General features: G+C 35.7%; 1 protein-coding gene, 1 non-coding gene and 1 pseudogene across 2 annotated transcripts in view; 2 read left to right on the top strand and 1 right to left on the bottom strand.

Annotated features, from left to right (window-relative positions):
- LOC124717038 overlaps positions 1-26,442 on the top strand; it is a 210,376-nt gene that overhangs the window by 64,716 nt on the left and 119,218 nt on the right. The window contains exon 2 of the mRNA XM_047243693.1: positions 24,315-24,454. Within this exon, the coding sequence (XP_047099649.1) occupies positions 24,317-24,454 (138 nt within the window). The 5' untranslated portion in view covers positions 24,315-24,316. The remainder of the gene's footprint in view (positions 1-24,314; positions 24,455-26,442) is intronic.
- Trnar-gcg lies at positions 11,965-12,039 on the top strand. The gene has a single exon. It is a non-coding gene; the product is annotated as a tRNA-Arg (tRNA).
- Positions 25,167-25,284, bottom strand: LOC124717577 (annotated as a pseudogene).

Consider the following 26,442-nt stretch of genomic DNA (forward strand, 5'->3'; position numbering starts at 1 on the left):
ATTAATACACTATGCTCAGTTTTAGAAAAAGGAACTCTATAGGTGTAATCGGTTTATTTGTTATGGGGAATTACATGAAGAGGATTATCATGAACACGAGAGAATACAAGCATCTCGAAGGAGAATGGAAAAATTCAAAGATGAAGGAACTACACCAATTTGCGTCTGTTCTGAACAAAAGTGTGTGTGTGTGTGTGTGTGTGTGTGTGTGTGTGTGTGTGCGTGTGTGTGTGTGTGAAAAAGAGAGAGAGTGAGAGAGAGAAATTTAACGTTTGCAGCTCCGGTAGCTTCAATCTCAACAGTCACGTGATCTGGCGACGTGATTTGATTGGGAAGACGGCTTTGCTGGCGACGATTCGGCCTGTTCCTGCGTGAACAAAATTTAAATAACAGAAATTAGTCGTGTTTGAGGCCTAGGGGCGCCTTGTACATTTCAATAATTAAAAAATTAAAAAAAAAACTAGGAATGCATAACTCTTTGGCAGTGTTCCCAAAATTTTCGTCCGACTGAACACTTTGAGAATTGTGATACTTTCACGGAACACCTTCTTTGTTTTTAAGGCTAATAACATTTTAATCATTGAGCATAACTTCTTTTATTCAGTGTGATTACCTCAATTTTAAATCCTAACAACACAGGAATCGTTATGAAACTAAAAAAAGTAATCAGTACCGTCAAAATGTCCAAAAAGGAAAACGCCTTGTTATTAATGATTTCCCATAGAGAACTTATTCGCTTGCCACATAACACCAATGTCCCACAGAACACAACTTGAGGAATCGTAGTCTGCTGCTAAGGGAAAGTGTCTCTTTGGCAAGAAATAATTTAAAGTTATAGAAAAAGCTACAAAAATAGTATTGAATGTCTTCAGTTGCGTTTTGAATGGTTAGTAGTCTTGGTAAAAGCAGGGAGAGCAATGGAGTAAGAGATACCCTACTTGTATAGTCTATAGTTTTTGTACCAAGTTGTCACTCATTGAATCAGTCGCAGAATTTTATTTATTTGAGTTCTTGGAATCATCATGAAATGTAGAATAAACACTATATATATTCCTCTTAACAGATAAATACAAAGTATGTTCTTACATTTCTAACAGTAAATCTGTATCTTTTTTACAAATCGGGAACTACTTATAATGAATTGCTAGTATTTTTTTATGTGTTGAAAAAAGCTTTGAAGGTTGTTTGCGATTTATTTACGTTCCCTTTCAATGCAAAAACTTATTAGTTTGAGTGGCCGGATCAGAGCTCAGCGTTGTGCAATCCTGTCTCCGTTGAATGCTTGGAGTCGGAAGACGTCTTTTGGATACGAAAAATTACTGGTGCTGAAGTGCTAATTCGCCAGCGTCCGTACATTCCTCGTACCACGATGTTGTCAGCTTTCATCGCTAATAGACCTTACGCTGCCATCTGAAGGGAAGAGGCGGCTCACACATTATGTTCTCTGCAGAGAAACTTCACCAAAGTTCACAGGTGTGGCCTGTAAGGTCACGAACGTCTGCATAACATAACAGACAAAAATACTTATGCACCACATCTACCTAGAAAATTTAAGTGTTCTGATCAAACAGTGAAAGCATCGATTCTGTATATGGTCGCCAGATATTTTCGGTTATCCTCGAATACCGACCTACATTTAAAGGTGTATATTAAGATGTCTTGTTATTCGGGATTTAATTGCTTTGCAATATTCGTTCGCCCGCATCTCATGGTCGTGTTGTAGCGTTCTCGCTTCCCACGCCCGGGTTCCTGGGTTCGATTCCCAGCGGGATCAGGGATTTTCTCTGCCTCGTGATGGCTGGGTGTTGTGTGCTGTCCTTAGGTTAGTTATGTTTAAGTAGTTCTAAGTTCTAGAGGACTGATGACCATAGATGTTAAGTCCCATAGTGCTCAGAGCCATTTGAACCAATATTCGTTCACTATTAACAAGTGAAACAAAATACGAAACCGATATTTGGAAGGGCTGCTCCCTTTTTAGATGAGGATCCCAAGGACACAGCCGAAAAATAGGATTACTTTGAGAATGGTGCTCCTGTTACATCTTGTTCATCATGCCTAAGCTAAGTTCATATGTGATTTTACCTAACACTCCACGGTGGTTCTCATACAGGTAACGCAATTATAAATTTCAAGACAGCTGTCATACAAGTATTCTTACTGAGATTGTAAGAATACTGAAAAAGACTTTTAGTTGAGAAATGATCAACCCTTCTTTCCTGCACATACTTCCTGAACGACACTGTTACACTGTGAAATATCTTAGAAACGTGCAACACATGAGATGATGGAGCTTACATGTCAAAAGGCGTGTCCTGAGGAGAGGGAAAAGTGAGTTCATAGTTGTCTTCCTGAAGCAGAAAGTAAAGTACTCCGAATTTACATTATCTTATCAATACACATTATAAAACTTAATGAATGTACATATTTATGTATGTATGTATGTTTCGCATCATCTCCTAAACCACTGGATAGATTTATACAAAATTAGGTAAACATATCTTGAAAGAGTCAGTGTGGGGGTAAGAACCACCTTCCTGTCAAAGGTATCGGGGTGGGAGTGGAAAAGAAGTTTGGCCCCTGACGACCGAGTCCCCAGAATTTATGTATCCAGCATTTGAGAAAAAGAGCTCTTGCAGCAAAATTGACACAACTTCCAACCTCAACGAAACAGTTTCCCACTGACAGCCCCCACAAAACGTTGAAAGAAAAAAATGTTATCGCCCACTTGACCTTTTAATTTATTATTTCTTCACTACTAACTACGCTCGTGACAAACTTAGCAGACACTACTCACATATATCATTGAATGTACATTCAAAATTACATCTTTGTAGACCATAAACATTGAAGATGAATGAAAAACTATCGCATTATGCACGATGTTTAAATTTATTAGTTGTTTGCAACTATATTAGCTATACAGTTTCCAGACAGTATCCACATAAGCTGCTAGTAGTAAATGGGTACATTGAGCGCACTATGGGGTAATTTAGTGAGCAAACCTAAGCCACCCAAAAAAGCAGGATATAAAAACTAAGATAAGATATAAGGAAATGAAATTATAAAAAAATTTATTCAAGCAGTGAACTCTAGATTGTGAAAATCATTATCATTATTGTTGTGTACATAGTTCAGGATAGTCAGCGCGTACACAACTTTCCCACTAGAGCGCGCCCCGCTAAGCACAACAGCGCAGGCGCAGCGCTTGTCCGTCTCCGCACTACGAGATGGTGCTGTATTAGAGACAGACCAAATTCTGCTTCCACCGATCCGCGTATTAATATGTAATGCAGCCGATGAGATTGCTGCTAACAGAGAACCTTTTCTCCTCGTGGATCACACTCGCGCAGTGATACCTGAACGTGCGAGGTATTATAACGAGTGTACAGACCTCCGATTAGTCAGTCTGCATTACTCTGCATTAGTCTGCATTTGTCCGTACCAGTCTATAGTCAAATTTCAGTCTGTGCCTAATAAGATTACCATATTCCTGTACATAGGCATGAAGATAAATGAATAGACACTTTGTCAAGTATCAGAGATATGTGAGAATAAGATTAACGTATCAAGACCAAAGGAACTTCAGATTATCAATTGTAAACAGCATCCAGAATAAAGTTACGTAATATCTATGCCTTTTATTATTTTAATAAATGTGTGTGAAAATTAATCAAGTTCTGTTTAAAGTTGGTCACCATCAATCTGCTGCTCTAAGTGTGCAAGTGGCATTTCTATCGTCTGACCTAACAGCAGAAGATAAACATGCCACGATAATACCACGAGACATATTGCTGACACTCGCCTACTTTGTTAGAGCGACAAGTCAAATAATCTGATGGTGTCTGTACCGAAGGTCTTATAGTATGCACACCACAATTATTTTTAATTTTCTTCATTCCTTTATATTTGAGTTTAGTATCACCATATTTAAAAACTAAAAGTCCCAGTTACTTACTATTTTATTAAATCTGTCAGGGAAAATAAGTTTAAATTTTCTGTCAAGCTCTATACAGATTTTCTACCCCACATCTAGTTTTTAAAAATTCGCAATCAGTAATATAATACAATTCATTTATTTCCAGCTCATGAATCTTTGTAAACAAATAAGAATTGCTTGAATTATTTAGCTTCTTTAGTAGAACCTCCATTTATACAGATTAAAAATTTAATAAGATTATAAATTTTGATCTTATAAATATGACTAATGTGTGGGAGGAATTTAAATTTGCCATTTTTGTCGATATAAATAATAAACCACAAGAGAGACAAGTTGAATGTAATGTTTTCAAGTATTATTTTAAACAATCTTTAATTATAGAACATTTGAGAAATCAGAACCATGATATAGAAGAATATGATGAAAATGGTATAGAAATATGGTGAGAAATTCAAAATTCAGACTCTCTTCTTTATGACTGGAAAAATAATAGCGTAACATAATTTACCTATAAATAATTTACCAACAAAATTACAAAATTAGATTAAAACCATTATTTTTAAACTATCTCACTCTGTAACAAAAAATTAGATAACAATTAATACAATAAAAGATAACTAATTTATTCTATTTGTATAAGGAATATGGTATAATTATTTCATTAGAGATCCAAAATCCTTAAGGCACCATATCAAAATTTTTTTGAACCACTCTTTTATCATATTGAAATAAGAATTCGTTCTTAACTTGCTTGTTGACTAAGTTTTTAGTATCTATATCTCTAGTTATCTGTACTCTAGCTGTATCTTTTCCTTCACTTCACTCTCAATTAGCCTTATCATAGATTCGCCATTCAACATTTGAATGTTCTTGTAATTTAGAGTGAAGCCTTTTACCTTCATCACACTACTCTTATCATTTTTCTCATAATAATAGCTTTTCGGTTCAGTGGAAGCCCAATTAGTAGTCCATTTATTTTTTCCCAACTCGTCAGTCCACTCACTCATCATACAACCATTCTCTGAACTGACTATGCCATCATCAATATATACCACAGAATCGGTATCGAAAAATATATATATTTTTTAATTTATTTAATCTATCATACAACCTAAGTCTTGCATTCCATGTAGTAAATGCAGCTATAAATATATTAGTAGCTGTGTTGTTTTCCACATAATAATAATTGAAATTATATCTCATTTGTACGATATTCTCCATAATTAAATTCATATCTAAATTATATAAGCAATAATCCAATAGTATCTTGTGAAACTACTGCAAATCTGTCATTAATTCAGTTTTATTCATATCTTGTCTTTGTCCAAAATTTCCCCATAATGAATTAAGATATATCTTAGCAATGGCTCATTTTCCAGGATTTTCCTTTATTCTTTCAAGATATAAGTCAGTCTCCAGTTTCTGTTTAACTGTTTTGATATACTATTTATCAGTTTCAAAATTACAGGAAGATACAATCCTCTAACAGCTAATACTTCGCATTTTATGAATCCATACCATTTCTTAGTATAGTATTTTGGTCTATAAATTCTTGTTTTATGTTGTGCAGATAGTAGTCATAATACGGTACTGTTGGATAAAGTCTACAGACAACATCATACTTAATTTTTGTTTGAACACCATCGGCTATAGCTCTTAATATTATTGCATTTGTTCAAGAACCATCAAACCCATCTCACAGATTCAATGGTTCGACAATTTCTGGCAATTTTTTCAGAGCTTTCTACTTTTGCAAGCTAATCCAATTGCATTCCCACATCTCCAACAAATTATATCCGGTACTTCGTATTTCTGCACTTCTTTTCAGTCTTTTCATAAAGGTCATCCAATGTCTCCTTATTTTTATAATTAATCATCTACACCAGAAACAACCATGGTATTGATAAACATTATTAGTTTCCTTATCAAATCCATCTGCTTTTGCTCCAATTATTTTTACTTCTCCACCATTGAGAGCATGCAAGATATTATTATGGTTTCAATGGTTTAACCAAGCTATCGATTGTTTACTGAAATTCTCTTTCTGTTCTTTATCTAATACAGCAACTGTATTTTCAGTTTATTTTCTGTGTAGATGGTGTATGACTTTATTGTATATAGCCATGTAACCTCCACCAATGGTTAAATGACAGAATGGATAGGTGTTTGCTATTTCTAGAAATTGTTCTCTTAGTTTCAACAGCCTATTCTCAATATATCTGCACCAGAATCACAGTACCTGTTAATTTCTTTCTCCATATTGAACACATAATTTTCTTTAACTCTGGAACTACGCTATTTGAGAAATGATTCTCTATCATTTTGCTTCATAGTGTCAGTACAGTAATATCCAGTATCAGGAATTGGTCCAATATAATTTTCATTTTCTGGTGTATTGAATAAATGTGGAAAGTAGCCTTTCCTCAATTCTTGTAAAACAACAAAGGGGGCCTTGGATGAAGTTCTTGCTCTCTATAATTTTTATGCCTAACTGTTTGATCTCCAATAACGTCAGTTTAGTTCCTGTGTAGCTGGTATATGGCTTTATTGAATTTCAACACAGTACTTCTAAATAAATTGTTAACCATAACCTATTGTGTAGTGAGCTATTAATGTTTTTTTGAGATAACATCCACCTACAGAATTCATCATTTGTCTTAAATTTATAAACAGTATCACCTTTAAAATTGTGAACGATTATGAGATTTGGAATATGTGTTCCAGATTCTTGAGTTGCTTCATAATCAAACCACATGTATCTCTCAGGATGGGTACAATTCACTCTCTTAGGGAATCCATCTTCACAGCATTTAAACTGTTTACCAGCAACTATTTTATTGCATTCAAAGCATTGGTAAACATATCAGTCTTTAAATTCTCCATTAATGCAATAACTATTTTTGGGGACTGATGACCATAGATGTTAAGTCCCATAGTGCTCAGAGCCATTTGAACAACTATCTTTATTACAATTTGGACAACCTTGGGCTATAAAATCCTTACTAAATTCTCTTTTACAGATACCACCATTTTGCAATACAGATCACAAATAACATTTATGGTATTTAATTATAACTACTTGTCTACAGTTCCTGCAAAGTTCAAAGTCACATTCATGTTTTTCAGATATAAGACAAATCCTATTACATTCTGTACATTTAGGATATGTAGCACAAACTTGTTCATGATTGTTTCAGCATTCTTCATTATAACAGTATGTATTGCATTTGTTATAACAAACCTTATTTTCTTCACTTTTGTGTTCTGAACTTTTGCATAATATGCACACTTTTCTCTCTATTTTGTATCTGTGTTCATTTTTGTTGTTGTACAGCTTCTTACATGTACTGCAGAAATATACTGATCCAAGGAAAGCAGTCATACTGTTAATCACATCGAAATCCTTGTAATCTTTATAAAAATATATCTTCATTTCTCTGGACCACTATAGATAACTGCATTGAAATTTGCAGCACATACAACATTTACTTGGATATCTAGTAGTTGCTCTAGGTTTCTAATATCATCTGCAGAAAATCCTTCTTTGTTGTATTCACCGAACTGTTCACATATTATGTCAGTTAACTCTGTCTATTAATGTGTATTTATCTCCTTCTCTAATCTTCTTAATCTCACCTGTAGTTAATTCTCTTACCAAAATATTATTTGTACAGTGTGTTAATTCAACAATTACTGCTCTAGGACAATACAAATTATCAACAACCTTAATTCTTGTGAAACAACCTTTATTCTTTTTGTCTTAAGCTAGATTTATTATTTTTTACCTTTACCACCTCTAGGAATTGCTATCATCCGAATATTAAATGAGGTCTCTGTTATATCAATAGTCTCATTAGATGTTACGATATCCCTCATTTTATTGCATAAAGTGTGAACAGATTCTCGGATTATCTGATGCTTGGTAATCTGTGAGAAAATTGGATAAAAGATTTTTGGGTTGTTGATTGTTAAATTCAACTTATACCGTTTTCTAAGCTACTACTAACAGCATAGTGAACGCATTATTGTTGCCAAGATAGACACGAAGCCCACGCCTACTACAGTAGTACAAGTTTATATGCCTACTAACTCTGCAGATGACGAAGAAATTGAAGAAATGTATGATGAAATAAAAGAAATTATTCAGATAGTGAACGGAGACGAGAATTTAATAGCCATGGGTGACTGGAATTCGGCAGTAGGAAAAGGGAGAGAAGGAAACGTAGTAGGTGAATATGGATTGGGAATAAGAAATGAAAGAGCAAGCCACCTGGTAGAGTTTTGCACAGAGCACAACTTAATCATAGCTAACACTTGGTTTAAGAATCATGAAAGAAGGTTGTATACATGGAAGAATCCTGGAGATACTGACAGGTTTCAGATAGATTATATAATGGTAAGATAGAGATTTAGGAACCAGGTTTTAAACTGTAATATGTGGACTCTGACGACAATCTATTGGTTATGAACTGTAGATTAAAACTAAAGAAACTGCAAAAAGGCGGGAATTTAAGGAGATGGGACATGGATATACTGAAAGAACCAGAGGTTGTACAGAGTTTCAGGGAGAGCATAAGGGAACAATTGACAGGAATGGGTGAAAGAAATACAGTAGAGGAACAATGGGTAACTTTGAGGGATGAAGTAGTGAAGGTAGCAGAGGATCAAGTAGGTAAAATGACGAGAGCTAGTAGAAATCCTTGGGTAACAGAAGAAATACTGAATTTAATTGATGAAAGGAGAAAATATAAAAATACAGTACATGAAGCAGGCCAAAAGGAATACAAACGTCTCAATAATGAGATCGACAGGAAGTGCAAAATGACTAAGCAGGGATGGCTAGAGGACAAATGTAAGGATGTAGAGGCTTATCTCACTAGGGGTAAGATAGATACTGCCTACAGGAAAATTAAAGAGACCTTTGGAGAAAAGGGAACCACTTGTATGAATATCAAGAGCTCAGATGGAAACCCAGTTCTAAGCAAAGAGGGGACAGCAGAAACATGGAAGGACTATATAGAGGGTCTATACAAGGGCGATGTACTTGAAGACAATATTATGGAAATAGCAGAGGATGTGGATGAATATGAAAGGAGAGATATGATATTGCGTGAAGAGTTTGCCAGAGCACTGAAAGACCTGAGTCGAAACAGGGCCCTGAGAGTAGACAACATTCCATTAGAACTACTGACAGCCTTGGAAGAGCCAGTCCCGACAAAACTCTACCATCTGGTGAGCAAGATGTATGAGACAGGCGAAATAGCCTCAGACTTCAAGAAGAATATCATAATTCTAATCCCAAAGAAAGCAGGTGTTGACATATGCGAAAATTACCGAACTATCAGTTTAATAAGTCATGGCTGCAAAATACTAATGCGAATTCATTACAGACGAATGGAAAAACCGGTAGAAGCCGACCTTGGGGAAGATCAGTTTGGATTCCGTAGAAATATCGGAACACGGGAGGCAATACTGACCCTACGACTTATCTTAGAAGCTAGATTAAGGAAAGGCAAACCTACGTATCTAGCATTTGTAGACTTAGAGAAAGCATTTGACAATGTTGACTGGAATACTCTCTTTCAAATTTTGAAGGAGGCAGGGGTAAAATACAGGGACCGAAAGGCTATTTACAATTTGTACAGAAACCAGATGGAAGTTATAAGAGTCGAGGGACATGAAAGGGAAGCAGTGGTTGGGAAGGGAATGAGACAGGGTTGTAGCCTCTCAGCAATGTTATTCAATCTGTATATTGAGCAAGCAGTGAAGGAAGCAAAAGAAAAATTCGGAGTAGGTATTAAAATCCATGGAGAAGAAATAAGAACTGTGAGGTTCGCCGATGACATTGTAACGCTGTCAGAGACAGCAAAGGACTTGGAAGAGCAGTTGAACAGAATGGATAGTGACTTGAAAGGAGGATATAAGATGAACGCCAACAAAAGCTAAACGAGGATAATGGAATGTAGTCGAATTAAGTCGGGTGATGCTGAGGGAATTAGATTAGGAAATGAGACACTTAAAGTAGTAAAGGAGTTTTGGTATTTGGGGAGCAAAATAACTGATGATGGTCGAAGTAGAGAGGATATAAAATGTAGACTAACAATGGCAAGGAAAGCGTTTCTGAAAAAGAGGAATCTGTTTACATTGAGTATAGATTTAAGTGTCAGGAAGTCGTTTCTGAAAGTATTTGTATGGAGTGTAGGCATGTATGGAAGTGAAACGTAGACGAAACATGGACAAGAAGAGAATAGAAGCTTTCGAAATGTGGTCCTACAGAAGAATGCTGAAGATTAGGTGGGTAGATCACATAACTAATGAGGAGGTATTGAATAGGATTCGGGAGGAGAGAAGAAGGGATCAGTTGGTAGGACATGTTCTGAGGCATCAAGGGATCACCAATTTAGTATTGGAGGGCAGGGTGGAGGGTAAAAATCGTAGCGGGAGACCAAGAGATGAATATGCAAAGCAGATTCAGAAGGATGCAGTTTGCAGTAGGCACTGGGAGATGAAGAAGCTTGCACAGGATAGAGTAGCATGGAGAGCTTCATCAAACCAGTCTAAGGACGGAAGACCACAACAACAACAACCCGTTTTCTAAAATTAGTTCTCTTTTTATCTACGTTTACCATAGAATAAAGTGCTTTCGTTATATGATCCGTTTTCTCACTATTGGTATAGAGGTTGGCAATATTAGTATCGTTAAAGGCAGGTTTTAGTCAACAGACCAAGCTTTAAATTTTTCGTAAAATCTTCATCAAATTTCTTTAATCTGGAATAATTTCTTTTTAAATGGTTTAGCCTTCTTTTCTTGCTGAAATACCTTGCTACTGAAATCGTTAATTTGATCTAGCCTCGCTATTCTTCTTCTCTTGGCAAGTGAGGTTTTTCAATAATGTCATCATGAAATCTGTAGAAATAATTTATATTAGGTACAAGTTGTGGTCTTGATCTTGTTGCTTTGAATACTCCTGGATGAAATGTAACCTCTTATAAGCCAATGGCATTAATGAACTGCGATTTCCCTAATGTAAAGCTTCCTCTAATGGCAAGATTTTTATCTAGAGCTTTGAGTTCCTTTAGTCTCAGATTATCGAGAGTTCTTGTAGAAGGAGGCAGATTATTTGAAATAAATAAGTTAATTAAAGCAGCTTTTCTAAATCCACTATAAACAGGTAAATTATTCCTTCTGCAATAATCATGAAGTTAGGCGACTGTAAACTTTGTCAGCAGAGCAACAATAAGCCCTAAAAAAACAAATAGCAAAATTAAGCTTCTTCACCTTCAGTTAATTTCTTGTGCTTGTTTGACTAAATGTCTTTTGAAAACGGTGTTAACTATTTCTTTTCCGCAACACACTATTTTGTTTTTTCGCTTCCCTTCCAGTAGGCAAATCTTACATTTGCTAGAGAGCTTGTTCTTAGTTGAATGGTTAAAGCAAAAACAATCAAAATCCTTAATTTTTTGACAACCAATCCATTTTTTACAGTCTGTTTGTTGTTCATCATCATAATCGCACAAAGTTCTATTACTTTTATTTTTTTATTCATAATAATCAGGAATATAAATCTAACCTCTACTAGATAGTTTGCTTTTAGACATAGGATTCGAGTAAAAACAATTAAAATCTTTATTTCTGCAAGGTTCGCAGGAGAGCTTCTGTAAAGTTTGGAAGGTAGGAGACGAAGTACTGGCAGAAGTAAAGCTGTGAGAATGGGGCGTGAGTCATGCTTGGGTAGCTCAGTTGGTAGAGCACTTACCTGCGAAAGGCAAAGGTCCCGAGTTCGAGTCTCGGTCAGGCACACAGTTTTAATCTGTCAGAAAGTTTCATATCAGCGCACACTCCGCTGCAGAGTGAAAATCTCATTCTGGTAACATCGCCCAGGCTGTGTCTAAGCTATGTCTCCGCAATATCCTTTCTTTCAGGAGTGCTAGTTCTGCAAGGTCTGCAAGAGAGCTTCTGTAAAGTTTGGAAGGTAGGAGACGAGGTACTGGCGGAATTAAGGCTGTGAGGATGGCGCGTGAGTCGTGTTCGGGTAGCTCAGTTGGTAGAGCACTTGCCCGCGAAAAGCAAAGGTCCCGAGTTCGAGTCTCGGTCCGGAACACAGTTTTAATTTGCCAGGAAGTTACGTCCTAAGAATTCAATTAAAGATCATGTTAAACAAAAATCTTTTGAAAAATTTGGTTGCACTGAAATGTTGCTAGTTAAATTCAACGGAATTCGTCAATGAACCTGCCTTATTTTCTTTAGTTACGAAATCCAATATGCCTTCCGTGGAAGATTTTCAAGATTGGATTTATGAAGAAATTTCACCAGCCATTCGAAAACATGGAGAGTGTAAGAGAGATTCAAGTAAAACAGCTTTATGAAAGTCAAATAAATCATTTAAAGCAACTGAATAAAATTAAGGATATCTATATAGAAAAATTGGATGAAATGTATGGTAGAACTGTTGAATTATGCGTGAAAAAAATGAGCAAATAAATACATTACTGCCCCATGTTGTTCCACAATTGAATGAGCAAAATTTAAGATCAATTTTTGTTGTTCTAAGATGAAGTAATTCTTGTTGTGAATACTATGATATTCGTGCAAAATTTAGAAATGCACAAAGGCAAATAGATGTCAGAAACGTGCACCAAAACAGTGTAAAATTTTTAAGAATTGATTACGTGGCGAATTCAATAAATGTATATCATCGAATGAATGAAACATTAAGAATTGTTTGCTGTCGAAATTATTTCAATGCTTTGGATAACTATACACAAGAAAAATTGATTAATGAATCTTTGCCAAAATTGAGTAAGAAATAGGTGAGCTCTATTCTGTCCCTCCACAAAAATTCAACTATTTTTCCGACCGTCATTTTTTCTGGAATTCTAGAAGGGAATAATTTCCCCCCTGCAAATCTTAAACTAATAAAAGTCAGCATGGCAATGTTTGCTGCTCTGATGCTGTGAAGTGCATCTTTTCGTCCCCTCACAAAAATTCATCTTCCTTTATGGAATTTCAGGGTTTTCGATGCCGTACCCTGTAAAATTAAAAAGAATTTCGTGCTTTATTCATTTTTGGAGTTTCAGAGGATCTGAGCATATCCTCTGAGAAAATAAAGCGAATTAAAGGAACACGCATTCTGCCGATTTAAAAAAAATGCAAAGGAGATTGTCTTTGGAATTCCAGAGATTAAATATTTAATCTGTGCACAAGAAATTTTCTGCTTTTGTTCATTACAGAATTCCAGGGTCTATGAGCATTTACCCTGAAAATGCTGTTCTGGCTGAAACAATTAAAAAGTATCTCATGCTTTATTCATGTTTGGAATTCCAGGTCGGAAAGATTTCCTGTCTGTAGATACAGGAATTTCACAGGAATTTAATTATTAGTCGAAAACCAGTGGACGAACTTTATGACTGCTGAGAAAAGCTAAAGCCTAAAGAGCAGGCTGAATTAATATAAGAACTGAAAATTTCAATAAAAATGGATGGGGTCTATTCGGTCCCTCCACAAAAAATCAACTTTTTCAGTGATCGTTTTTTCCAATCTCTAAATTTTTATATCGTTTTTAAGGTATTCATCAACAATACAAAATTTCATCTCCATTGTGATTGCATAAACAATTCACACTTTCATCAGTTAATTGATTTATGAACGTGGAGATTATATCTCCATCATCACCATCATGATCAGCATCAGGATAACATACAGATAGAATGAAAGTGTTAGTTTCCTCATTCGCACTATTTGGTACATTTATATGGAAAAATTTTATGTAATGATTATAAAAATTGAAAGGGGTGGGAGGACTGGTGGTTCCCTCACAAAAATTAAACATTTTTGGTTGTTGAATTTTTATTCATTATGGATTTTCCATGAAGAAATTTTTAAACCTCTTCACAACAGAGGTCTGACTTATAATGAAAATAGATCAATTTAAGGGGGGACTGGCTGTAGCCACACTAAGAGGCAATGAAAAATTCAACAAATATATAATAGTGGTCAATCACGAGCTATTACTTTACCTTTATTTACCCAACTGTTGTGTGAATTTCCAAATCCCAACCACTTAAGATAAACTTTATCTCCTTACTTTCTCAAATCTTTTTCAATGAAATCCACATCTGGATATTTCGTTTTCTGTAGCTCTTGCTCATTAATATTTCACCTCAATATATTTCAATTTATACGTCACTGGATTAGAATGGATAACATCTTCAGTTTCAAACATTTCTGTCGACCAATTAGCAGGGTATCCTTTTTCAAAGAGTCCTTTAAGTTTACTGATCCTCACTTTATCTCTTTTTATAAATTATGCATAATGAACCCTACTTTATAGCTCTTTTCATTAACTTCTATTGCCCTCATTTTTATAGTTCAGTGAACTGTGTTATTGTATTCATCAACTACACTTTTAGCTAAGTAATTTCCTTGAAGTGCAAATCTCTTCCACAACATTTCTTTCAGTGTTCTCGGCAGTCTTTCGACAACTGATGCTTTTAGTTCTGTAAAAGTATGATAGGGATTAATGTTGCATTTTTTCATTAGTTCTTTAAAGTCTTTATTATAGAATTCTTTTCCATATCTGTTAGCAAATTTTTTGGCTTATGTCCATCTATAAATATTTTATCAAATGAATCAACTGCATCCTTACTTGTTTTATCTGGAACACCCCAAACAAATTTAGAAAAGACATCAATAACAGTCAATAACTATTCATATCCTTTATTTATTTTCTAAATTCCTTTCAACTAGATGGAATAGATTTCGACTAGATTGGCTTGCCATAGTTCATCAGTACTGACAGAAATTTTAAAGGGAAGAAATGTCTTTATAAAGTTTTTACTCGTTGGATTATGTAGTTCATTTATAATTTATAATTTATAATTTGTTCACGATTGGCTTGCCATAGTTCATCAGTACTGAAAGAAATTTTAAAGGGAAGAAATGTCTTTATAAAATTTTTTCTCATTGGCTTATGTAGTTCATTTATAATTTGTTCACGAATATGTTTTAGACCTTAGCCTACCAAATTTATTTAGTGAATTTACTTTTCTTCTTTTTACAAATTGTACAAAGACTTTCAATTCTTTGTCTTCCATTGCTTGTGATAACTCTGTGAGGTTCATGAGCATTGGTAAATCTTTTACACTTCAAACAGATGTGTTCGACCATTTACATAAATAAAAAATTTAATAAAGTTTGAATTAATCTAACAACCTCAATACTTCTAGATCTTTGTCAACTTTCTTGTCTAAGATTTTATTAACTTACAAATATAATGTAAGTCACTTGAAACTAAAGCATGAAGGAGACTTGTTTTCGTTTTGCTTATTTCTTTATTACGATGTCCCATGATACCATCAAAAATACCATTTCTTTACCGTCAATCTGATAGAATCTTATTGTGTTCATTTTTTGTGACAAGATTTTTTAATTCTTCTTTATTGGCATAATTACTGAATTGTGTTAGAATATTGTATAGTCAGTTTTGTAACATTTTATTTCTAAACATTGTTTAGTAACAAAATCATAACCATTTACTGGATCTTTATATCTATGATTCTTCGACCTTTAAAATCAATGTAACCTTTAGTTGCTTTAAAGAAGTTTTTTAATTCTTTCCGAAATTGTGTGATTGCGTTAATAAATTTTGGATTTATTTTTGATTGAAAGCTTTCAAATTTTGGTCTGATGACTGAAAATTCTTAACGAGTAAATATTATTAAACTTATAATAAACAAACACAAATAACCACAAATAAATTCATCAAAACGAATTTTTTATTCATATTCTTATAATAGCAAATCCAATGGGTGCCAGCATGGTCACAAATTTCTAAATGAATTATTCTACATTCAATTTTAATGGTTTATTTGGCAATTCAATCGTATATATACCTCAAAAGTATTTAATTTTTAATTGTTTAACTAGTTTTCCTATGTTAAAATTAGATAAAGGATTATTAAAATTTTCGATAATTTTTTGGATATTTCTTTTTTTAATCAGGCTTTCTTTTCCATTTCCAAATTAGGTCTTTTTTGTTCCTCTACCTCTTTATCAGCTTTCTTCTTGTCTATGACTGCATTTGCGATTGCTGCAGATTTGCCACCAAGTGTGCTGATTGTTGCAAGAGAAGGTAAAACTGCTAATAGTAAAGGAAGAAAACCACCTTTCTGTTTTGTTTATTTCCTGTTCATTAGATATTCAACGATTTTTTCACAATGGGAATACTTAATATATTAATCAAATTTCAACCTGTTCTTTCTTTCTCTTTCTTTAAAAGTGGCTCAATAACATTTAATTGTTCATTATTAAAATTAGGTTTAATCGGTTTCTTCTTACTTTTGCCACTAGGTAGCGAAATATAATCGATAGAAAAGTTGGTTGTTCATACAGATAAAAAATTTAATAAAGATTGAACTCCCCAACCATTGTCATCCACGCCTGAGTTGGCGACAGCTGAAGCATTCATTGGAAAGAGCCCCATTCCTTATTTTCGTTTTCTGTACATTATTCCTCTAACTCCTGCTGCAGCTATTTTCGCCAGTTGAAGTATCACTTGAATCACTATTTCTTTTGTAGGTATTTGAAGTTATTTATCTGCTTGGTATCTTTTTCCTAAATCTTTATTATACTGTGTTTTTTACATGTGTCATTTAGTGGAGTAATTCCTTGATCTCCCCTAGCTAATCTTTCTACTAATTTGGTTCCTGGCCCACAGTACACATAGCCTGGAAGATGAATTTCAAATGGCAATTTGTTAATCAATGTGTTTACTAATCCTTTTCTATGTTTTTCACTTTTCAAAAATGTGTGTGGTAAATTATTCAAAAATCAAACCAAATGTGGAATACCTTTCAGATTATGGATTATGAAATCTTTAACTTTATTGGTTAACATATGTGTTATTCCAATTTTCTAATTATGATAATTTTTATTTCCTGTGTGTTCTTCACCATGAATAACTGCTCATCTATCGATTAATTGATGGATGTCATCCAACCAAGCATACTCAATTGGTTTTTCTGTATATTTTTTAAATACACCTTCACCACTTTTTTCATCTGTATCTGAATGTGGTAATTTTTTGGGAAGATAAATATCGACAATTTCTTTTATCAAATATTTGTGTCCATTAACTTTATTCGATTTTATTTCGTTTGGATTATTATCAGAATATAATGCTGCTGAATGAATCAATATATATGAATAATTTGACAAATCTGAACTAGTAAATAATGTATTAATATCATCCTCAGTTACTTGTTTTATAGATAAAAGATTCATTAATCAGTCTGCACCTTCGTATGTCCTATCACCAATAGTTAATTGATCTCCATCAAATTTTACTGGTAATTGACCAATGTATTTAAATGAACTAAAAGATCTTATTCATAAAACTTTATCTTCACTATGATTAATATATTCTAACAATTTTTCACTTATATTTGTCTTTTAACATTTTTATCCTTTTTTCTTTCTCTCTCTTCTCCATAGTTCATTAATAAATCTTGTATTTCTGATTCACTTAAAGTATTGCCATGCTGTGGTTTTTCACATTAATTGGTGGTGCATCATCAAATACTTCTTAACTGATAATGAGAATAAGGAACCATTTGCTTTTCAACTTCTCTTTCAAAACATTATCACCTAACCCATCCATCCCTTGTTTAACTTGTTCAATGGCATCGAAAAATGGTTGATCATCTTATTTAAATTTTTTGTACTCAGCTCTTGGCGTTTTTTTTCATTTTTTAACTCTTCTTTTGATTGTTCCTTTCATATTTCGTCTGTTTTCTTTTTAACCTGCGTATCATATTTTGCAAACATTTAATAAAGAAGAAAAACATTAGTGTTTAGAAAAATTAGAAAGATAACGCTTTCTCATTATACAATTTTCGAAACACTAGCAACTACATGTATACAGACCATCTGTAGTTTCATCATCAGACAATTAGTGTAATGTTCATTAATTTTTTTTAAATTTTCATATTCTGCTATGTAATCAAGAGTGTCTTTAAATTCGCTTTTATGTTCTGTCAAATACCATCAACATGATCTAATAGACATGCAATGTCATTTCTTAAGCTGTCCATTTATATAGAATAAAAATTTAATAACTGCTGTATTTTATTTCTTCCCATCATTCAGTTTTCTTGTCATATCTATTGTAATAAAACCAAACTTTTCGTTCCAACATTTACTACATATTTCTTTCAATTCATCAAACTTCGAAATCACCTTGAACAAAGTCATCGTAAATGTGATTTAAATTAGTGTCATCTTGTCTAAAGATATAAAAACAGTTTGAGCCAAAAAAAAGCGATCTATTCCTTTATGTCTTCCCCCTTGTGAAATGTTCTTGAACTATATCTTGATTTTCTAGAATGATGTCATCAAAAATAACAACTGAATTATCTTGACATTGATCTAATAGAATGATTTCTTCACTGTTTTCAATAAAAGTGGCGACTACTCTGTAATTTTTTCTCATCTTCTTATAAATTACGAATATTTTGGTTGATTGAACCTTTTAGAATAAATGTACCAATGATTGATTCTATTCCAGTTTAACCATCCTGGCACAAGAATATAAGTGTCAATCATTAATGTAGTTTTTCCACAACCACTTGGTCCTATTATTGCACATCAGATCGAATTTAGTAAAAGTTTACCAAGTTTATTTTTTAATTTTTTCTGGAATTCTTATTTTTGGTTCCCAATCAGTTTTCTTTTAATTAAATAAATTTTTAATAATAAATGAGTAGGTTATTTCAATTGATTGGTAAGTAATTTGCTCTTAAAAAAAAAAAAAAAGACTGACTGTACCTTTACGAGACAGCTTTAGTAATATTATACTGGTTGGTTTTTATTCAACTTTTCTAACTCCAAATATTACATCAAAAATGATTATTTTTATGGAGAAACAATAGAATTTCCAATGGGTCAGTACTGTCTGAAAAACTTGGAAAAATTTATTCATTGGAAAAAGCCTAATATTCAGATTAAAGCAGATGAAATTCGAAGTAGTCATTGAGAGTGACATAAAATTGTGTATAGATATAAAAGATAGTATTGGAAGTGTGCTTGGTTTTAGTAACCAGGTTGCTGAGGCTAATATACGACTGTTGCTAACAATGTTCCTAAAATTATTCCATTTGAAGTAATAAATACAAATTTTAATTTGGCTCATGGTATGTTTGTGAAACATTATGAGAATTTTCATCCAGAAACTAATATTATTGCTTCGTTCAAACCTAATGCAGAATTTGGCAGACGAATCATTCATGAGCTGCATTATCTGTAAATATTCCAGTTTTTGATCCAATTTAAGATTTAGAAATTACTATAACAGATGAAAATGATAATTTGATTGATTTTAATGGTGATTGTGTAACAGTTATTTTAAAAATTTTTAATTTTTTTTACTCTTAAATAAATTATGAACAAAGTCGAGAGTTTGAGATTTTTGGGTTCATCTTAATCATGCACAATTATGCATGAACTTCAGTATTACTGGAACTGATGGTACAGATTATCCAACTTATGATGGAAAATCGACAAAAAAATTATTGATAATTATTTAGCAAAACTGTTAGATGTTATCACCATAAAGAAAGGAAACAATATTTTGTCTAGAATACAATTTCCATTTATTTCTTCATTAGCTCTTATTCGATTGACTTCGACTCTAGCCAATGTCCTAACCTTGGAAGGATATGTTCTTAGTAACAGAATGATAAAATGTAAGAAAGATGAAGTGCTTTATCCATTACAGTTATTTGGCCGATTTCTTAATGATTATAAAGAAACAATGTGGGAAAGAGATTTAACAGCAATTTTTACATGGTCATCAAGTGCTGGACATTGTATTCTTCACTGGGCAGATCCTACCCAAGCTGCAGTTGAAGATATGACAACACTTCCAAATGAGGGTAAAATTGTCATAGAATCGATAGAAATTCGTGTTTTGTGGTTAAATTTGAACCTGAATATTCACTAGAATTAGAACTACATAGACTAAAATTCCCATATATTTCTTTGAACAACAAACTGTAGAGATTTCTGGATTGTATATTACAAATTTCTGGATTAGATATTACAAATTTCTATAACTCTGCAGTATTTGATATGCCTTATTTCATCTTCGTTGTTTTCCAGACAAAAAGGAAAAATAATCAGTTCGTTGACTCTTCCTTATTGGGTCATGTTAAATTACAGAATTTCTATATTAAAATTGGAAGAAACGAAGTTTTTCCTCGAGTAATGTGTGATCTAGATCCATCAAGTAATTACCTGGAAGTATATGATGCTTTCCTAGATTTTGAAAGAGCTACAAAATTGAATGGTACTGTTAATGTGGAAGAATGACTGTTAGCTACACAGGAAACAACAATGAAATTAGTTGCCAATTTGAATGACAAAATTCCAAAAAGCGCAATTGCATATTTAGTAATGTATGGTGAGAAAAATTTGACATACGATTCATAATACAGAATTTTGGCAGAAAATTTTTAATTTTTACTTCTTTATAAACAGTGTTAGCGGCAGCTAAACCATTCTTTGACTGCTCATGTCAGCATTTTGAATTTTGTAAAATTGGTTAATATTTCGTGAGTTATTAGCGAAAAATCTAAGTATCACTAAGTATCGGCAGCCGCTGACTACTGCATGCGCGAGAAATTGCGTAACTCTTATCCGTATGAGATCGCTAAATCCAATAGCCGCTAGAGGAAACAGCAGCCTGTTGTAGAGCAGCCGGTGCGGCCTTCAGATAACTAGCTCCACTTCCATATCTCTGTCACTGTCGATCTCAGCTACACCTGTCGTGCAGCAGTTGAGAAAACTGTCAGTAGATGCCTCTAACTGCGGAAAATTAATATTACGATAATTTTGCTATTTCTAAACCGATTGTGATGATTTATACTTTCAAATGAAGCTGACACAATCTAAGACTGCTTCAGCAGTCGCTGAATTAAACAGTTTCCTATAGTTTCTAAGTGATTAAAATCGATTTTAGTGATCATTACATGTTTCGAAATTTTTTTGCTCTCGTACCAACTTTGTCACTCAAATACCAACTACATGTACAATCTTCAAGCCTTTTTACTCTGTCAAGCCTCTTAACGAAGTATGTAGACAGAAGGATATTGGCCATTATCTCAAGGAGACATTTTCTATCCTCATTTCTGTATGATTTATCGCCATTGAGGAAGGCTTAAGGCCTGTCTGTTGGTGAGATGGCATGTTTCAGCCCGAAATAATGGAGCACTCTGTTAACTCAGAGGCATTTCTCTGTGATGGGCTGACATACAGAAGACAGTGATCACTGAGTGAAAATGTTCGATAGGAGATGTTTTGCACTTTTTTCTTACATTCACCTCTGGAATGAAAGAACAAAATTTTTATTGATTTAATTTTCTTTTGTGGGTGGGTTTGGTTTGCACACTAAGTTACCCCTGAGTGCGCTAACATACCCACTTACTACTGCCGCTGACGGCAGTAGTTCCGATGATGTGACGTCATAAACATTGAGCTGGGTGAAAATGAAACTGCAGAGTGAAAATCGCTGGAGTTAAAGGCGAAATGTGTGTACAAATATGTATGAAATTCGTAAAATATATGTGAAATATGTGACATGTGGGAAAAGGGAAAAGTTATTGGTAAAAAACCTCCTCCAATGGTGGCTCGATCGATTTCAATCATACACAGTACACAAATTAATTAAAGTCTGGAAAGAAATACTTTGAGGGTAAGAAAAACAACCTTCTATTGGGGTGGAAGTGGCAATGTGGAGAAAAGGAGTGGAGAGGAAACGTGGACGAACAGACTGGGGGATGATGACACAGATATGAAAAAACAGAAGGAAATTTACAGAGGGAGGAAAGAGGACGAGATTGTCAGAGAAAGGAATGAGGAAGAGATGAACAAAGAGTTGTGGGGGAGGGGGATGAGATGCTCAGAAAGAGGGGGAGGAGGAAATGGAGAAAGGAAAGAGGCGAGAGATGGAGAAAGGGGGAAAAGATGGACAAGAGGTGGGAGGAGTAGGTGGACTGAGAGGGAGGAGGAGGAGATGGACAGAGAGAGCGGTAGGAGGAGATGGACAGAGATAGGGGGCGGAGTAGGAGGACAGAAGGAGGCAGAACGAAGGTATGGACTAATAGAATTGTAATAGGTACAGACCTGGGGCCTCCAGGTTCTCCACTAGGTATATCATGATAAAATTGAAGATAAATGTATCAGATCCTAGGGCCACTAATACAAAAGTACAAAGCCTATATCATAATCAGGGACTGTCACTAAAAGGATCCGAAGGTTCATCGAGCAGTCAACAATGCATTCTTGACTTGCTCCTCTTGGTGACAACATTTTAATAGTCCGTCTTGTATCAGTATCCACTTTTATGCCGTTTCCACTTTTGTACCGTTAAGCTTGACCGTGTGCGTGCAAATGTGAGGAAGGGTGAGAGAGAACGAATGTTATCTTATGTAGCACCCCATGCTGTAATTGTATAGGCGTCGATAGCCACGATGTTGAACCCGCTACACAACAACAACAAAATCAAAATCAACAGCAGCCGAAGGATCACGCTAATAGCACGAAAAATAACATTTCGGGTACAAACAGTGAAAGCGTACTCTGGAGCAGAGTTATACTTTTCGTCCAGCATGTAAAAATGTGTATCGCAAAGTTACACATTATTCCGTCTCCACAAACGTACCTGAAAGCACAAAAAATTTAAGGTAGGAGCAGCATAACAGATGGTGTCAAACGGTAACACAGAATACTCGTCACAACTCAATTTAACATAACGACCGTAACACAGTGGTCCAACGTGCAGGTAAACAATAGAAATCGCTTAACCGACGTTAGACACCTGCTAGTGACCATCGAAGTTTATGACATTAGGTTACATGACGAGCATCACAAAGCCAATCATTTCTGCAAATCATACGACAAAAGCATCAGAGACATCCCTAGCGACACTGCCGCTAGTCATTATGGTCCAAATAAAAAATGCGACTAGAAAAACTGAGAATACTACAATGAAGCGCCGAAGAAACTAGTTTAGACATGCGTATTCAAATACAGAGATATGTAAACAGGCAAAATACGGAAATGTGGTCGGCAACGCCTGTACAACACAACAAGTGACTGTTGCAGTTGTTAGATCGGTTACTGCTGCTGCAATGACATGTCAAGATTTAAGTGAGTACGAACGTGGTGTTACAGTCGGCGCACGAGCGATGGGACATAGCATCTCCGAGGTAATGATGGAGTGGGGATTTTCCCTTACGACCATTTCACGAGTGTACCGCGAATAACTTGAATCTGGTAAAACGTGAAAACTCCGACATCGCTGCGGCCGGGAAGAGATCCTGCAATAACGGGACTAACGACGACTGAAGAGAAACTTTCAACGTGACAGAAGTGCAACTCTTCCCCAAATCGTCACAGATTTCAATGCTGGGCCATCAGCAAGTGTCAGTGTGCGGAACATTCAACGAAAAATCATCGATATGGGCTTTTGGAGTCGGAGGCCCACTCCAGTACCCTTGATGACTGCACGATACAAAGCTTTACACCTAGCCTTGGCCCGTCAATACCGACATTGGACTGTTCATGACTGGAATATGTTGCCTGGTCGGCCGAGTCTCGTTTCAAATCGTATTGAGTGGATGCACGTGTATGGGAATAGAGACAACCTCACGGATCCATGGACCCTGCATGTCAGCGGGGGACTGTTGAAGCTGCTGGAGGCTCTGTACTGTTGTGGGGCGCGTGCAGTTGGAGTATGGGACGCCTGATACGTCAAGATACGACTGTGACATGTGTCACGTATGTAAGCATTCAGTCTGATTATCTGCATCGATTCACGTTCATTGTGCATCCCGACGGACTTGAATAATTCTACTAGGAGAATGTGACACATTACACATCCAGAATTTACACAGAGTGGCTCCAAGAACACTATTCTGAGTTTAAACACTTCCGCTGGCCACCAAACTCCCCAGACACGAACATTTTTGAGGATATCTGGGATGTCTTGCAACGTGCTGTTCTGATGAGACCACCACCCCCTCGTACTCTTTACGGATTTGTGGACAGCCCTACAGAATTCAGGATGTCAGTTCCCTCCAGAACTACTTCAGATTCGAGTCCGTGCCACGTCGTGTTGCAACACTTCTGCGTGCACATTAGGCAGGTGTACTTGTTTCTTCGGCATTTAAATGTATTTTAAGATAAAAACATTTTACTGGATACAGCGTCGGAGAATGGACGAAAGATGGCGAGTGATATAAACACGTGATCGTCTGCTGAAACGTTGAGAGTCGGTTCGCTTTATTCACACACGTTTCACGTGGACATGGCCTGTTGCAGGGATGTGGGCTGTGGCGCTGGTAGCGGCCTTCGCCGCTGGGGGCTTGAGCGGGTGCCTGGCCGCCGGCCACCTATCGTGCGACTGCCGCCTGTGGCACCTGCGGGACACCTCCGTCGCCATCCACTGCACCAGCGGACAGGTGCGTATCTCCACTTGGAACGCGTTCGTCAGTTTAAGCCGTTCGTGTAGAGACAGTCCACTGAAATCGAATCTGAATGTCAAGCGATGCCTGTCAAATGTTTCGTTCCACCTACTTCCAAGATCTACAGTGTGTTTCGGAAGATTTTTTCTGGTTCACTAGACTACACCACCACAAGAACGAAGTTAGAAACTTGTACATTTTATCTTACGCATAAGACTACAAAATTTTTATTTACAAAACAAGCAATGATTATACTGCCATGTTGAATCTCTTGTAATTGCCTTTCGAATCGAAAACACTTTTCACATTAACTGCTGTTGCTATGTGGCATCAGATTTTACTCAAAGTTCTTTGAATGGGAGGCAAATACACTGGTTCTACCAGAACCTCACCCTCTCTGCTCATTCCCCTCCACCACCCCTCAACCCCCCTCCCCACCAGAATATTCATATACTTTTTCTAAGACCTTACCACACTCATTAGAATCTGAGACAACATATACTCTCCGTACTCTATCCGAACAGGCCTTGGAAGGCCCAATGGTAGCGTCCAGCCGCCGTGTCATCCTCACACCACAGGCGTCACTGGATGTGGATAAGGAGGGGCATGTGGTCAGCACACCGCTCTCCCGGCCGTATGTCAGTTTCCGAGACCAGAGCCGCTACTTCTCAGTCAAGTAGCTCCTCGCAAGGGCTGAGTGCACTCCGCGTGCCAACAGCGCTCGGCACACCGGATGGTCACCCATCCAAGTGCTAGACTAGCCCGACAGCGCTTAACTTCGGTGATCTGACGGGAACCGGTGTCACCACTGTGGCGAGGCCGTTGGCAAGACAACAAATGCCTATAACGATATCACATAGATCAGTCACTAAACCTTAGTTGAATAAAATGTTTTGTGCGTAAGGGATTTCACAATAATATGTGACATCCATAGTCATATTATAACTTGAAATATTATTGTTGGCTAAATGGTTTACCTACCACCTGTCACCGCTTGGCGAGTGTTTTCGAATAAACTGGTTAATGAACTAACCAATTAGAAAAACCACGATCAACAGTGGCAAGCACTCTATGAAAACATCAACAGCGTCTCACTTCACTCTTATTATCTAGCGCTTGGTGATATTCAGTATCTAAGGTATTCGAGGAAAACTAATAGTAGACGTCTGAACTTTCAAATGGCACAAAAAACTGATTTGTTTTCAATAGAATTCAAATCCAGCACCTGTACCTAATGGTAACTAGGCAAAGCTTTCGTCTCTAACCGAGACACTAATTACTCTGTAACCACAAATAGGCATAAAATATCTTTTTTTCCTAGTATCAGTTAGATAGCCTCAGTATGAAATTACGTGGCTTTTTTTTTTTTTTTTTTTTTTTTTTTTTTAACTCGACCGGTACTACTGTCCATCACGAAAGATGTTGATGGCTCTCGTTACCAATTAAGAAACTGTTCGCAAGTTCAGACTTGAAATAATGTGATGTACGGTTTCGTGACCGACATGATTAGAAATAAATCCGACATGATTAGAAATGAATCGTACTTCTATGTAAGCACATTAAAGTGTTAGATATAACAATTTTTTTTCTTTTACACTGGAGATGCCGAGACGAAGAATTTGTGCCCACTGGGATTAGAATCCGGCAGTTACCGCCGTTTCTTTTTGCAGCCACAAATAGACGTTAAATTTCCTTCACGTGCCTTTCACCAGTACAGAGATGTGCGCGTGTTTGAAATAGAAACAACTTGACGGTAAGTACTATTATGACTTAAGAGTTGAACCTCACACGTATCTTCGTCGTAGACTACTCACAAAGAGACTGTAACTATCGATTTTCTTCTGTAGCTGGGACCGACATGTTTGCACTGTAAACGATGTGACGGAAATCACAGTTACATAGGCAGACCGGCACCTATCTTTATTGCTGATAACGCACGGTGGCGCGTTAAAAATTAAATTTTTTTTCACCAGAACTCAGCCGTG

Source organism: Schistocerca piceifrons, chromosome 9 (genome assembly GCF_021461385.2).
Source record: "Schistocerca piceifrons isolate TAMUIC-IGC-003096 chromosome 9, iqSchPice1.1, whole genome shotgun sequence".
In the NCBI taxonomy this organism is placed as follows: Eukaryota; Metazoa; Arthropoda; class Insecta; order Orthoptera; family Acrididae; genus Schistocerca; species Schistocerca piceifrons.